The sequence below is a fragment of the Cornus florida genome, unplaced genomic scaffold (assembly GCF_030987335.1).
Source record: "Cornus florida cultivar Cherokee Brave unplaced genomic scaffold, ASM3098733v1 CherokeeBrave_3.0.0_Hap2_Chr06, whole genome shotgun sequence".
In the NCBI taxonomy this organism is placed as follows: Eukaryota; Viridiplantae; Streptophyta; class Magnoliopsida; order Cornales; family Cornaceae; genus Cornus; species Cornus florida.
The window spans coordinates 64,862,642-64,878,953 of NW_026775576.1; the positions used below are offsets into that span (position 1 = coordinate 64,862,642).

Sequence of the window (16,312 nt, forward strand, 5' to 3'; positions counted from 1 at the left end):
TTTCCCAAAGGGACCACGTTTTTTGAACTGAAGGTACTTCTTTTTGGCGTCAAGGTACCACGTTTTCTCTAAGGAAGATCCAAACCAATTTTTCATTCATTAAACTATCCATTTATCGACACCATGGAACCAAGGAAGATCCAAACCAATTTTTCATTCATTATAAACTGCTTCAGTTTTAAACTCCATCAAATTTGAAATTAGTACATTAATATAGTAGTGAAAGAAATTTCATTGAGACCCTAATATAATAAGCCATACAATACTAATTCCTGAGAACCCAAAAGAGCAACTTCATTTGATTTCATGTAAGGTAGATGCCAAAATTCAAAGCCATACAATAGTTGCAAAAATATACCAACCTAATCCACAATCAAAAGTTGCAAAGCTACTATTCTTTAAAACTTTAAAAATAGCTAACACCAACAGAGTGCAAAATACATGAAAAAAAAATGACACTATTCAACAATACAAATGTCCCATATCCCACATCATTTCAGGTACCACTTTTTAGAAAATTCAACGATCGTCCTATCCCACTTCCTCTAGCTTCCAACTGGGCAAATACTGGTATGTGAGGTTCCTTGAGGTAAATGGTACCTTGTTAGCTAATGGAGGTGATGTTAGAATCATAAAAATAAAAAATAAAAAATAAAATTACTAACCACAAGTAAGCTGATGGCACCTTACTTGAAATCAACATGCTTGACCAAATGGATAAAGTGCTTTGTTCTTTACAAAATCCTTCATTGTGTTATTGTCATCTGAAAGCAAATTTGAAGCAATAATTGCACGTAATCTATCAACATCCACCTGCAAATTAAACCAGGTAAAGACAAATCATGAATATAGGATTGGGAAATGGACTTCATGCGTGAATACATATAAGTGTAAATAGATAGGAATCTAGTGTTGCAGAAACTATATATTTGATAAAGAAAACTTTTTCAACAATGTTGAATTTGGCATATGCACAAAATCTCGGTGATACTAAACTTTTATATGTGAAATATTGCATAAACAGGTAGCTTCATCCTTGGGAAATATGTTAGCAATTTGGTCAGATCAGCACAGACACAGAACATAAACAAAACCAAAACAAATCTAATAATACGAAAGATCTCCCTGTCCCAAAATAGTTATCCCTTTTTACTGATTCCAAACACTCAATGGCACACACCTTTTTTCTGACATTCCAAAAGTAATCTTAAAGTGACTATTTATTTTGAAATTTTTTAATCATTCATTTCAATATGTCGTAGTTTCAGTATCTTTTGTGTTCGGTTCATTTTTAATGAGCACCACTAAGTACAGTGAAGTGACCATATTAACTGCAATATGTTCATTTAAAATGACAGGAGTCCAGTATTTGCGTATCTAATTGGTTAGGTGATGTAGGAAAAACAAGGTTGACTAATGATTTAAGCTACTGATCTCATACTGAATTCTTTGACAATGAAAAACTGTCTGAAAATATTTAAGAATATGCTATTCATTTAAACCTCATCTAGCAAAGCTGGTTTCTACTCGAAGGACCCATTATACAGTGGATGTCAAACATTTTCTATATCATTCATTACAAGGGAGTACTGTTGCTTACTTCATGTTAGATTAAAACTCACTAGAGCTGGATGCTTTCTCTTTCAAAAAAATGGCACACATTAAGGGTATACTGCATTAGGGGGTTCTAAGGTTGAAAATTTTGTTGCCTAAAGGGGTTGCTTACCGCTCTCTTTGTTTCAACACGTGCCATAGTCCCCTGGTCTTCCCGCTATTGACACTACGACATTGCAGCCTAGCGGGGAGAGATCGGAAAGCGAAGTACTTGCACACAAACATGGGTTTAAAAGATGCAAAAAGAAAAAAGAAAGGTATAAGCTGGAAAACGTGTAAAAACAGAATGGGGAGTGCAGTGAAGAGGAAGGAAAACGTTATAGTGGATGCATTTTGTGGTTGCATTAATTTTTTAAATTATGTTTGCATGTATTGGAATTGAAGACCCTCCAGTTTTAACCCTTGAACAAAAGTATGTAGGAATGTGGATCAGTTTTACAAATATATTTTTTGAAACCTTTAAAGGCAAGACCCATTTCTTCCTTTGAAGACTAATGACCAGTGGGTGCTTAGATTAACAATGCACCAATGGTTTAGAAGAAAACAGAGAATTAAATGATTAACGAAGAGTATCGAGGAGATTGTGTGATTTAGTAATTCGGTAATTTCTTCATTCGGGGAAAAAAAATAAATAAGACCCATGTAAAAAATAGAATTGGGCTTCACCTTCTCTTTTGGGTGACTGAGTGAACCATCCCATTTCTCCATGAAGTCCAACATGAAAGCACCACAACTATCACTGAATAAAAGACTGTTTAGGTATCTGTTAATTATAATTGTGAACATAATCAGTACACCAAACTAGGAACATTAAGTGATAAAATTACCTATCGGGCTGTTGAGGTACGTTGGGCACATTGTATATGAAGTTTTGTAGATCTCTTCCGGTGAATACCTCAACCAACATTACCTACAAATGCACAATATATAAATGATTAGAGTAAAAAATTCAGTACCACGTTCTTCAACTTGTATACTTTACCGTCTTAATTTAACAGTAAATGAATACATAATCAAAAAAATGAGCTCATATGTAATAAGCGTTTACCAAATCTTTTGACATCTTGTCTGGAGTACGCTTATCATGCGAAGAATGTTTGTTTGAATCCAACACATCCATACGACTATCGCAAATGTTAAAGACATACAAGCACCAATGTTTCTCATTTACAAGTATTGGAAAGAAAAGCTGCATATTTAACAATGTAAAAATTTAATTACTTTTAGAATCATATTTTTTTGATAAAAGTATAATAATTATTTATGTTTGCAAGCGATAAATATTACCATATTGAATTGGCAAACTTTGTTATCATCGACATTCCTTATCCTTTTATAGTTGTTCCAAACTGCTTGTATTTTACCTTTCCTATCAACCACTTTTGAAGGTATCTTGGAAAGTTCAATCTGAAAATGCACACAATTGATAACCTAATATGTGTCAAACAAACATTCACTATAGATAGAAGAATTTGTTACCCCAATCGAAGGCGGAAAGAAAAATTTGGTTCCTCTACGCTTTTGTTTCAGCTGGAGCATTTGGCAATAGACTTCAACCACCTACAATGATCACATTTAAACCATTAATGCATGCGTGTGATTGGTTTGAAAAATCAATGAACTTTAAGTGAACATACCATATTTGATATCCAATGATTGTAAGAGATTGTTCTCATCTCTTTTCTTGTGAGGAAAATATCATTTATGTTCACCAGCATTTCACTATAATTAAACAATAACATATTAAGTGTTTGAGCATAGAAAGTAAGTAAATATAGAGCAAATAAGAAATTATTTATATAATTTCTCACTCATCATTTCTGCTCTCATCCATGGCATATGAGATGACTGCCTTTGCTTCTGGACGAAGGACACGCAATCGGTTGACCTTCATTTCAACCCAAGGTGATCCCTTATGGCGCCCAGGCTTTATAACACGTAATAAAGGGATCACTGCTTCCTGCACATCACGCTCCTCTTCCATTGCTGTGGAGGTTCCCACTTCCTCCTCCATTGGTGCGGGGATTTCTCCTTCCTCCTCCATGGGATCGTGTTTTGTAAAAGATTGCCAGGGTGAGTTTGCTTGTCTTGTGGAGGTTTCGAATTCCTCCTCCACTGGTATGTGGGATTCATCTTCCTCCTCAATCGGATTGTGTTGTGCAAACAATTGCGAAGATGGGTTAGGTTGTCGTGTGGATGAACTGGGTTCTGAGGATCTCGACCCCCTGCCTTGGCCTACATTGTGCCGTTGCTTCCATTTCTTAACAACTTTAATAATTTCATATGCCAACTCCTAACAATTTTAAACAAGTTTAATAAATATATATATCAGTTAATATATAAATGTAACCGTAGAGTTCCAAGTAATTATGAATATGCAAATATAACCGTATATTTAGTACCAATTATAAAAAGCCATAATTGACGTGATTACCTTATCGGCATCTTCAGATGTATCAGTTGTAAACTTTACCTCACCGAAGCCGAAACCATTATATTTATGCTTCTCCAAATTCAACCTCTCGCCTATTAATTTGTTGGTCCATCCACGTACGCATGACATCTCAGGCTTCGGTTTTGGTCCATTGACATCCACACGGTGTAGGTAGAAAAGCTACAACATATAAGCCATTATGATAATGACATTATAGCTATTTAAAATAAAATGATAGACACATTACAAATATTATATCTTAGAACATACCATGAGAAAGAACAAGCATCCATGTATGTATGTACAACCTTCTCTTCCTTCCTTTCCTTTATAGGACGCAATTCCTTTTTTCAACCAATCTAAAACAAACTTCCCCCAATTATACGATTTAATAGCATCCACATTGTCAACCGCTGCCAATAACCTTTTGCTTGTCTCATTTTTCGATATGGGTGCTAGAAGTGATCCGCAAGCGAAAAGGACAAAAGCCCTCTTGAAGTCATCCCCAACAGGAAGAACGTCTAATTGATGCACTAAGTTTGGCACTTCTATTACACCGTCCTTTAAAAAAATGCCATTTTCTAACCAATGCACACTTTGTACAATATAATTTGGCACATCTTCTCCTCTTCCCGAGGGTAGGCCAAGTACCTCTTCAACGTCACTTGGCGTAACATGGATCCGAGCGCCAGATTCAAGGGTGAGATGAGATGTTCTAGGGTCAAAGTGTTCTACCAACCATAAGCACAGGTTGCGCTTCAAAATGGTACACTCGATGTCTAAAAGGGACCCAAACCCAATCTCTTGTACGGCAACCTTTTTGTCTTCACTTAAATTGCAAACCGTTTCCTTGAATTTATTTGGAGAACACCGGGTATTCAACATCTACAAATAAATTACCAACACAGGCACATTAGATACAAAAAGGAAGGATAGAGCACATATATGGACATAACAGTCCAACTTAAATTTACCAATTTGCACTTCTACACATTACATGTTGAAAAGATTCAATCTCAAATCTGCTAGCTTACAAAGGCACTTGGGACTACTCATATATTCCTAATTCATTAATTCAATACACATTCTTCGGAATTAATCCAACTAAGCACGTTAATGATAGGTAAAACACACAAAAATAAGCATATATAAAGCATCACTTAACCCAATCGAATAGATAAAAGGAAAAAAAAAAAAACACTTACAGTTTTTATTTTTATTTCTTTTATTGAAATTGTTGAAAAGTTCTTTTCCTTGGATGTTAATGGTCGTATGGTTTACCTAATAAGGGAAGGAGGAAGGATCCAATGTCCTCATACCATTTGTTATAGGAATGAAGGTTCTACCTCGTATTTTTAATTAGAGAATAACTCTAGGGGGTTTTGATTACCATTGGAAATGCTCAGCTCAGAGGATAAGTAATGGACCTTTTTGTTGATGATCTTATGTTAATCACAGCTGGGATGTTGAATCTGTTAAAATACTGACAGAATCAATAGCTCAATTTAGTTTTAACTTCTATTTCTAGCTTGATTCCAAATAATGCAAAGAGGTGTCATATTCTGATCTGGTATAGAGACTGCTACTCAAAACCTAATTCTCAGAAAGCTTAATTTCTCTATTAGGACCCTCCCAATTAGATATTTGGGAGTTTTATTATTGTCTAATAGACTGAATAAACAGCACTGTGATCCTTTAATTGAGGAGTTTTGGACTACCAACTACTCATTTTGTGCTGGAAGGTTACAACTTATAAAGTCTATGCCATTCTCAGTGCAAGTTTATATGGCTTCCCCCTTTGAATCTAGGACATTCAAAATTCAAACACACAATCAATTACCAATTAAGCACCCAAATTGGCCCACAAATATTAATAACATCAGTTTCTCGAGTCAAATAAATAAGTTAAGAATTATCCTTTTTCAAATAAAGTTTTATGACAACACCATGATAATGATGATTTTTATTTTTGGGAAGCACTGGAAGTGTTTTTGTTGCTTCTACAACTGAATAACTACACAAATCTTTCAACCTTCAAACACAAAAACACACACACAAAAGAAAATAAAAAAATAAAAAAATGAAAATTTTGTTGTTTATATATTAATAAATTTTGTTACTTTATATTGTACTTTGTTTCATATACAATTGGGTGCCTGTCTTAATTGACAGATTTATGCTTCATGCGGTTAACATCCAATTTATTATTAGCATGAAAAAAACTGGAATAAAAAATATATATATATATTTAAATAATTAAAGATATGACTTACCAGTATGAAGTGATGAAAGCACTCTAAAATATGGTAAGACCGTAGGGTGCTGCAATTGTAAAAATTATAATCCACAATAAGGGCCTTCAGCTTGTTCAAGACTAAAGTTCAACCCAAATTTACCAATTAGTCTTTCAAATCCTGCAAAGGGAGATCCTGTTTCAGTCATTATCTTCACAAATATTTATAACTAAAATTCATAAAAAAAAAAAAAAAAAGTATATAAAAAAGATCATAAAATTTTTCACCAAATAGGATTTAGTTTGCAAATCAAGAATTACAGTTACAAATCTCAGAACAACATAACCATAAACACGAGAAGCTAGAATGAACACGAACAGTCATCTTAAGACATATACACCAACTTATTAACTATTAATAGAAAATCGAACATGACACAGATATTCAAATTTATAAGTCCAGTCTTCATTTAAGCTGAGTCTTATGCAGTAGTTATGCTACAAAATAGGAACCACATGCTTTAGCTTTTATGTTACTATAATTATAAATTAAGGAAGGCTATTCTAAGTGTAAAGAAATAAGAAAGTGTGCATCAGAAACAAAGAAATAAAGAAAGAATTAATGAAAGAAAATAGAGTTAGCATGCATAGGAATGCAAGGCTCTCTTCAAACTGGCAACTGTATGCTAAACTAAAAACTACTTCAACCCTTGTTTTCTTTAGATATACTCTTGTTGAAACTCAGAATTTGTAATTTGGTGGTTTGACAAATCTCACACATACATGTTACTTTCAGAAAAATATGTGTACATGAGTCCAGTTAACTGATGGGAGATATTCTGATGACGTTTTCTTGAGTCTCCGTTCAAGTTTCAAGCTTAAATAATGTATCCTATCATGAATTTATAAATAAGGTCACATCAAATCCAACTTCTAAATATTAATTTTTTTGTCTTTCTTAAAGGGCAATAAGAAAATTGAAGACCCAATCAGGGTCATCTCTCCTTTCTGCATTTCGATCAGCAAAAGGAGAAAAGGTTTTGGAAGTGGAAGGGACAATCACCAGCCAGCCGGTTCTTCAAGACGTGGGAATTTCTACATGGCCTAGTATATTTTTGTGATAGTTCAACTCTTTAGTATTCAAAATGCTACTTTATATATATATATATATATATATATATATATTTGATAAAAAAAAAAGGGGTCAGGTGACATGGTGAAAGCTTAAACTGGCCACTATAAGGAGACATATTTAAGTATGAGATCAGCCATTTCGTAGGCTGTAAACAAGCTGAGTCAAGCCAACTTTATAGAGCTTATGCTCAGCTTGGCTGGTTAGAAGCAGTGTCTGAGCTTAGTTTGAGCTTGGTTAATTTTTTAACAGTTGTGATCAAACTTGACTCACTCAAATAAACCAATTACTCAGCTCGGTTCGCATAAATGAATTGAGTTCTTAAGAAGTTCTGGAGGATGGGAAATTTGGAGCCTTGTTATCATAATTGTTAGTCAAAATAAAATACGCGCGTCATGCTTTGCAACTTCTCACTGTTGGAGCAAAAGATTGAGAAAATGTGTCTGTGTGACTGTAGATTCTTAGTTTTAATTGTTGATTAAATTTGGACCATTGACTTCTTTTTCTGTAAACAAATGAATATCAAATCTAAAAGATAGGTGAAACGCATGAAAAACTTAAATTAACAGGATAATCTGCCAAGGAATGCTCTACGATGTCTCTAAATGCTAGTTCAAAGTTTCAAATTATGTATCCACATAAGGTATAAAGGAAAAAACAATCATGAGACTTGCTACATCAACAATATTCAAACATATATACAATAATAACAACGAAATAGTAAAAAAAGGTTCAATAATTGCTGTACTACTTTCACAAGTGATTGAAATTTGCAATAAACTGTACATTATGCATAAAAAGGCTTCCTAATAACTATTGGAAAATCTGAAAATTTGGATACAAGTCCATTCAACCAATCTTTTCCTAAGTCCTTATACTTTATCCTATGTTTGGTTGCCAAGAAATTGGGAAAACAAGAAGAAATTAGGAAACATGGAATCTTGTAACAATTCTACTCCTTTATAGAAACTTGTTAATCTTAAAGTTTTTCTTCTTTCCTTATTTTCTCTGCTACCAAATAATAGACAGTTCAAAATTGTTGTGTTCTAGCCTAATTTAACCTACATCTTAACTTAAAAAGTCCAAGCAAAGACTTAAACTTTTATAAAAGATTGGGATGATCAATACCAAAGTCCATGCCTTCTAGCAAACAAATTTAATGACATAGCTAGCCCTTTGTCCTACATTGTTAATTCTCAACATACACAAAGAAACATCATCCACATATGGTACAAAATGAAATTTTGCATATACACCATTATTAGTAAGACAAATCCAACAAAATGAGATTAATTAATCAACAATAATCTACTTATCCTAAATTATTTTTCAGTCAACTTGTTCATTCTATAGAGAAAAGAGTATCACCCAGTGGCCTAATTGATAGAGTGGCCAGCTTCCTGTGTTCGAGTCCTTTCTCCTTCTAGTTTGCCAAGGAAAAAAAAAATAGAGAGAAAATACCATTTTCATGGCTGGGAATAACATGCACTTCTACTGTTACGTTATTAGAAATAATTGTACTTTAGCTTGATGGAATGTCTGGAACAAAATTTTAGCAACTTGAGGTATAAAATCTACAAAAGAAGTACATTATTCGCTTGGAATTCAACATTTTAATAGAAAGAAATCTTTAGTATGCATATGTTTCTGGTAAGGGGAGAAAATTGTGACATTTCAGTAATCAAATAGGCATAATATGGAATCTAATCCCTAATAATTGAGAAGTAAAGTCATAAGATTAAAGATGCAAAACTAAGACAAAGATGAAATAATTAACACATTTATTGTATAAGATAACTGCAATTGTTGGTAGAATATATCAACTACTTATTCCTATATAAGAGATTATACCTAGTTGATACTTCCATAATCATTATCTTCACCTTCTCACCAAAATTAAAGCACGTATGTAAAAAGCATGCTATTAACCACCATTAAACTTAACTAGAAAACTTAAAAATAATATTTTTGGAGTAATTATCTAAAAAACAAAAGTGACTAAACAAGTTCTTGAAATTGTACCAAATAATTGAAGAAATATAATGTTAGTATCATTATTGGAGGTAGTGCATACTATGTCCCAGGAGGTAGTTAGTAGCCAATACATATATCTTGTAGCAAATATTTTGTAGCCGTAGTTCCTTATTTTGTAGCAGATTAAGGTACTACTTCTTTCCGATATTCCCTATGGCAACCACTTAGTTATCGCGTATGTGTCTAACTTCTGGCTATAAAATAGCATTTTTAACTACACAGCCAGACATAGCATAGGTACGTAGTCTCTTCTATACATACCAATATTGAAGAGCTTCTTCCTTACATAACTACTACTATATTAGGAACTACTTGACTGCCTTACCCATTATACATGGATTTGTGCTCTATGGTAGATTGAGTTTATAAATTTGTATATAACCTCTCATCACATGGTACTAGTCACAGTTGTGAAGTCCTTGAAGAGAGTTCAGGCTTATGGGTTTTTGGTGAAGTAGCTCTGATTGTCTTTTTGGGTTAATATAATTTATAGTGATTTCGATTATATTCTTAAGAGGATTATAGAACCTAACCTTCTAAAGTTCACAAGAACAGGAATGACATCAGTTTAAAAAATCTTAATAACAACTTCCACTTTATCTTCACTAGCTGAGAACTTATCCTGTCATTATCTACAAAAAATTGAAGTCAGTGAAGGTTTCCTGTCTCGAAACAACAGAAATTTGAGATTTACCACAACTTTATGAAATTCTGCATGATTAGTTACAAGTGTTTCCCAATGAGAACTCATTAACACCACAGTTATTTTTCCCTTAACTTTTGGATTTGACTTATTTACTTCCTTGCATAATATATAACCAATAATTGTATTGCCATCACACCTACCATGAACAGAGGAGTTATCAATAGTAATCATAGTCATATTTACAATGAGACTACAAAGAAATTACCAGTATTACTGGTATGCAGTTATTTTGAAAAATCCTCTAATATTTTTTTATCTTTTTTTTTTAAAGTAAAAAAAATCCTCTAATCTTATCTTTGGAGAAACAAGAAAGTTTAGTTCCACTTTTTATTGCAAATTAGTATGCACCCAATTGGAGCAGTAGCACAACCAAAACCAAAAAGGATAAAACTGAATCATTCTTCTATTAAAAAAATAAATAAATAAAAGAAAATAAAAAAAACCAGCAACTTCATAAGACAGAAAAACACAGCTTACAACATATGAATCCTCAAATCTAGTGAATATGTAAACAACACATGAATTGAAATCATGTCAGCAGAAAGTAACAACAACTTAATTGATTAAAATTTTCAACACATAGTATCATTTACAGAGAGACTCTACAACTTTCTAGGGGAAGGCAGAGATGAAAGAAGAAATTGGAAAATAGTACCCGGGTTAGAGAGGGTTAGGGCTTATCCCTATGCTTGAAGAAATAACTTCTGCGATTGAAGAAAAAATTAGAAAATTGATGAGAGTTCAGAGAAGGAAGAAAGCAGAATAATAAAGATCAATGAAAGTTTAGAAAAGGAAGAAAGGAGAACAAGGCCAGTACCTGGGCGATTTTCCTCTGAAGGTGAAACTTGCAAAAGACAAAGCTTCAAACAATCAGCCTTTGTGATTGAGGCAAAGTTATGTCAGTGCTTAGAAAGGGTTAGGCTTTCATTGATGGATTCAATAGAGTGAGGGCTAGGTCTCATTTGAGAATGGGAGAGAGAAGGGTCTGCACAAATAGAAATATGAAAGAGCATTAGGGCTCTAATTAGGTCAAAGTACCTATTTCAAGAGTTATAACGTGACCGGAGGCTGAGATGACGGTAAAAAACCCCAATTGTTTGCAACCGTCCAGTTATTGCCGCTACACCAGAAATTAGAAAGAGAAAGGTTAGGGTTTCAGCAAAGAGGGAAAGAGGAACCGTTGAGCCTGAGTATTTGATTTCCCTTTAGCAGATCGAAGATTGTTCGTGCCATGGCATATTGTATCTGTATCGCAGGAAACAAGTGAGGGAGAAAGAGTCGTGAGAGAGGGTTACACCGAATGGAATATGAAAGGCCTTAGGGCTTGAAATTAGGCAAGTGTAGAAAAGGGCATTTTAGGCAACACATAAAATAGGAAGAAGGGTATTTTAGGCAACAGAAATATCAAACAGTATTTTTTCATGTGCCACCTCAGCTTTTGGGTCAAACCTATTTTAAAGAAACTATGGGACTTTAACTCAATCTCTTAGTAAATATGATACCCTAAGTCCATTTATGTGTAATAATCCCTATAATTTATAACGATTTCGATTATATATCCTAAAGAGTATGATAGTGTGCAGGGGTATTTTTCAGAGGATTATACATTCTTAAGAGGATTATAGAAACTAACCTTCTGAAGTTCACAATAACAGGAATGACATCAATTTAAAAAATCTTAATAACAACTTCCACTTTATCTTCACTAGATGAGAACTTATCCTGTCATTATTTACAAAAAATTGAAGTCAGTGAAGGTTTCCTGTCTCGAAACAACAGAAATTTGAGATATATCATTTTTCATATATTGGTCAAGTCAAATGCTCAAAGAATATTCTTTCAAAAGAACAAAGAGGCTCAAGAAAGATGCTGATTGCGAGTGTTAATCATCGAACACAGACAATTATGTTATGTGAAAACCATTGTAGCAGAAAGTACATAACCAATCCAATTATTTTAGTGCATAATAGGATATAGCTTATTTTAGCAAATCAACCATTTAGTGGGTACATTCAATTTAAAGCCACTGTCTAGAAAGCACTAAGTTTAAAAAGTATGGAACACATATTGGTTAGTATTTAAAGAGTATGATACGAGCACGATAAGAGTAATTCCTTGCTTCTTAAGTGACTACTCCTCAAATTTTAACTCTTGTTTTTCAATTGCAATGTAAAACATTTTATAAGTGCCAGCGATCCAACCCGTAAAATCACGCTCTCTACATTTTTCCTATTAAATTGAGTGAAAAAAAAAAGGAGTTGCAGCCGGCTCCTTTTGTGTAGTCCCCTTATATCTAATAGTTTCTATCTTTCTTTTTAGAAAACCCAATAGCCTACAATAGCAAGATATTGACAAGATATTTAAATATTCTATACTCAAAAAACAGATAACACATTAACAAGATATATAAAGACTACCAAAAAAGAATATGGAGCTAGAGTCCCAAAAACTTTTAGGCCAATGATTAAATTGCAACGACCGTTCAAGACTCTATTTTTTAAAGCCAAACTGAATATATATATAATATTACAAGCAATAGATAATAATCAAGTTTCTATTTTGTTTTCACTTATTAGATGCATGAAATGGATCAAAAAGTTAAGACAAACACTAACTTATGAAATTAGTGTTACATTTCTGCATTTCCAAATAAACCTTTTAAATTAATAGTAAAGCTATCCAAAGATCTCCAGTTGACAAGAGCCATGAATTCTCTTTATGGATAGGACTGATATAAGATTCTCAGACTGTGTTTTTACATTCACAAATTACGATATTTTTCTCAATCCAATAGCCAGTGAAGAGAGCTTATGACTCTTTTCAAGAGAGGGTGACTTCTCCTTTAAATTGATGTCTATTTCCAGCTGAAAGTAACTTTCATTGATAAATTATCCACCACCAACAAAAGTTACTGATCATAATGTGTGAACAAAAAATGAATTCTGAAGTTTGAATGTCCATAGTGTAACATTAATGCCAGACACCCAATATGTTAATTATTATAAATATCATACTTTATCATCATATAAATAAGCCTAAATACTACAAGAAATTTCTTGAGACACCATGTATGTTCTCACCAGGACTAAATGTTCTCATTTCATGACATCAACTGCTTTGTACTCATATTTGAGATCTATGTTGAAAGAGGCGATAACTAATGGTCAATAATTAACAAAAAAAAAAAAATTTTAACTAAAATCAAATAAAAAATCAGGGTTTTAGAAAGTGAAACCGGCAGAAGAAATTGACTGATCAAAATTTAGAGAGCGAAAGTAGTAGAGTGAGAGAGACCTTTGAAGTTGAGAGCGATACGAACACGGCAAGAGCAAGAGCTCCCCCAGGAAGAATATAGCTTCAGCTTCATTGGCTCCTCACCATTACTCCCCTATTCACAAACAACCAATAGCTTGTTAGACAGTTAAATCAATCAGTTGAGTCTGTAGTGATTGATGTGATGGTGCTCTGTGCAATTGATTGATGATGAAGTAAGAAAATTTTAGTGACAATTTCTTTTAAAAAAAAAATTAAAATTAAAATAAATTGGAAACAGAGCAACTGATTCACAACGAATTTGAGAGACACCAACCATAGTGCACGATAAGAGTAATTCCTTGCTTCTTAAGTGACAACTCCTCAAATTTGAACTCTTGTTTTTCAAGTGCTATGTAAAACATTTTATAAGTGCCAGCGATCCATGATGTAAAATCACGCTCTCTACATTTTTCCTATTAAATTGAGTGAAAAAAAAAAAGGAGTTGCAGCTGGCTCCTGTTGTGTAGTTTCTATATTTATTTTTAGAAAACCCAATAGCCTACAATAGGAAGAAAACCCTAATTTTACAAAACCCAATAGCCTACAATAGGAAGAAAACCCTAATTTTAGAAAACCCAATAGCCTACAATAAGAAGAAAACACAAAAACAAGAACCATTACAATAAAAAAGCTTAAGAAACACCAAATCATCATAACTCAATCCAAATTTACAGCTGAAAAAAGAAAACAAGAAAAATTCAACCGAAACAATGAAAATGCACTGACAAATGTATGGTTTGAAGCTCACCGAGAACCCTTGATCCCTCTTCTGAGCCCATTGTAGCTGGACTGAAAATTGAGCTGGGTTTCTCAATTCCTACAGCGATAAAGCTAGAGAGAGAGGGTGGAGGGACCGGCTTAGAAAGAGTCGTGGAGAAAGAGAGAGAGAGAGAGCAGCGATGAGAGAGAGCAGCGAATGAGAGAATTTTATTTTTAGGGCCAAAGAAGATCGTATTTACCGAACGAATTAGGGCAATATATTAAATTATGGAGAAAGGGCATTTTAGGCAACACCAAAAAAAGTGAGAAGGACATTTTTGGCAAAACATTTCTTAAACAGTAATAATTCATGTGCCACGTCAGCAATTCATTTTAGGGAAATATGAAACTTTGACTCCGCCTCTGAGTAAATACGGAGCCCTAACCCCATTTATATGTAATTATCCCTTACATCAAAAACTCTATCAATTAAAAAAGAAATATATATATATATACAAAATAAAATAATCTCCACACCCTCTCTGTCTAACTCTCTCTCTCTCTCTCCAATGAAAGTGGTGGTGATCAACAAATTCGCAGTCGCCTCTCTTCCGATAATTACTGAAATGCATCAATTTTCCTTTTGACTCTTTTATTTATTAATTATTTATTTGAAAACGAGATTCGACACACCGCTCCGGAAACCATAAATCTATATATATATTAAAAATTCCAGAGGGGTGAATGTGAATCCAAATTTAACTAAATCAAAAACGTAAAATTAAAAACCCAAACTCAACAGCGACGTACGCATTCTATCTTTAATTTTCTATTAATAATCGGTAAAAATTGGGAGAAATCAAACCATTTTTTTTTACGGCAAATGTTCTCTGCAACTCCGGAACCTCTATGAGTGTATCCTTTCCTTCTCTATTTTATGTCTGTTTTCACGTGCCACTGAGCACGTGCGATTGATGCATTAATTTAAGTCGGTAACATAGGTTTGAGATTTTATCTTTTTTTTTTTTTTTTTTATGTATTTTAATCATTTTTCTTTCTTGCTATCTACTGTTTGGAAATGAATTTGCTATAAACTAATTTACGAATTATCTAAACTTCATTCTTTTACCTGTTTGGCTAGAGTTTTTACTAATTTACTGTAACGAATCAAAAGTACGAAACATGTTTGATAACATTTGCTGTGCTTTTGAATAGTAACGAAGCGCTTTCAAAATTAAAGTCAAAATTGAAAGCATTAAAATGATACTTTTATTTACTTCCACACGGTAGCAAAGCACTGTTCATAAAAATAAAAAATAAAATATTTCTTTCTAAAATAATATTTTTAACTAACCATTCAAATTTTTAAACTTGCAACACTTTTTACTAAACATGCTTTCATATTTTTGTTTCTAAAAATCTTGTAACAATTTACTTTACCAAACAAGCTTCTAAATAGTGTTGAACACCACTCTAAAATCAAAAACATTGTTTCTGTTTCGGATCAAGGCAAAAATACAAAGCAATTGTGATTGCCAAACGAATCAATGCAATGTTTTAGGTTTTGGGAACCCACCGTGCCTTAAATATTTACATCTAAAGGACGCAAGACTGGCCAAGACACATTTTACAAGAGTAATTTTTGTTTTTTTGTTTTTAAAGAAATAGAGTAATTGAATACTTTCATTTCAGGTTAAGTAAGAAATTTTATTACAAAATCCACTTTTTTACTCTCATAATCTAGCAAAATCACTATTTTACCTATTTTAAAAAAAATTAAATCACTTTTCACCCTCTTTAAAAATTCTGAAACTAATATTACAAAAATAACTATCGTTCATCAAAACAATATTCGGTGTGAGATCATTTTTCTTTTGTTTCTTGAGCTTCCTGCTAGACATGTTTGTATTAATAAAAAAAAATTATTATTATTATCTTTTTTATTAGTATTAATCAATATTTCGATTTAAGAGAGGTTTTAGTCTAATAAATTTGGATAAAATATTTAATGCTTTTCATATTTTTACAATGAAAGTAGCATCTTCAAAATTATATTTCTTCATTAATTGATACACTCCAATTAACAAATTCAGCTTTGAATATTTGATATGGTGGGGTGGGCCCCACCCATAATTCCACCACCAT

The 16,312-nt window shown here is 32.9% G+C and overlaps 1 protein-coding gene across 7 annotated transcripts; it reads right to left on the reverse strand.

Moving 5' to 3' along the window:
• Positions 1 to 259: 259 nt before the first annotated feature.
• Positions 260 to 14,425, reverse strand: LOC132311766 (uncharacterized). Of its 7 annotated transcripts, XM_059809846.1 has the most exons (14): positions 13,448 to 14,425; positions 11,787 to 11,875; positions 6,322 to 6,462; positions 4,319 to 4,933; positions 4,049 to 4,228; positions 3,426 to 3,907; positions 3,252 to 3,336; positions 3,094 to 3,174; positions 2,902 to 3,021; positions 2,663 to 2,803; positions 2,442 to 2,524; positions 2,281 to 2,365; positions 691 to 813; positions 261 to 608 (listed from the first exon to the last, which is right to left on the reverse strand). In XM_059809846.1, the coding sequence occupies exons 4-13, from the start codon at positions 4,931 to 4,933 to the stop codon at positions 697 to 699; spliced, it is 1,989 nt and encodes a 662-aa protein (XP_059665829.1). In that variant the 5' UTR covers positions 6,322 to 6,462; positions 11,787 to 11,875; positions 13,448 to 14,425; the 3' UTR covers positions 261 to 608; positions 691 to 696. The 7 variants fall into 7 exon arrangements, with proteins under 7 accessions (XP_059665832.1, XP_059665831.1, XP_059665833.1 ...); XM_059809847.1 differs by lacking the exon at positions 11,787 to 11,875; XM_059809849.1 differs by lacking the exons at positions 11,787 to 11,875; positions 13,448 to 14,425 and having other exon boundaries at positions 260 to 583; positions 6,322 to 6,605.
• Positions 14,426 to 16,312: the final 1,887 nt, after the last annotated feature.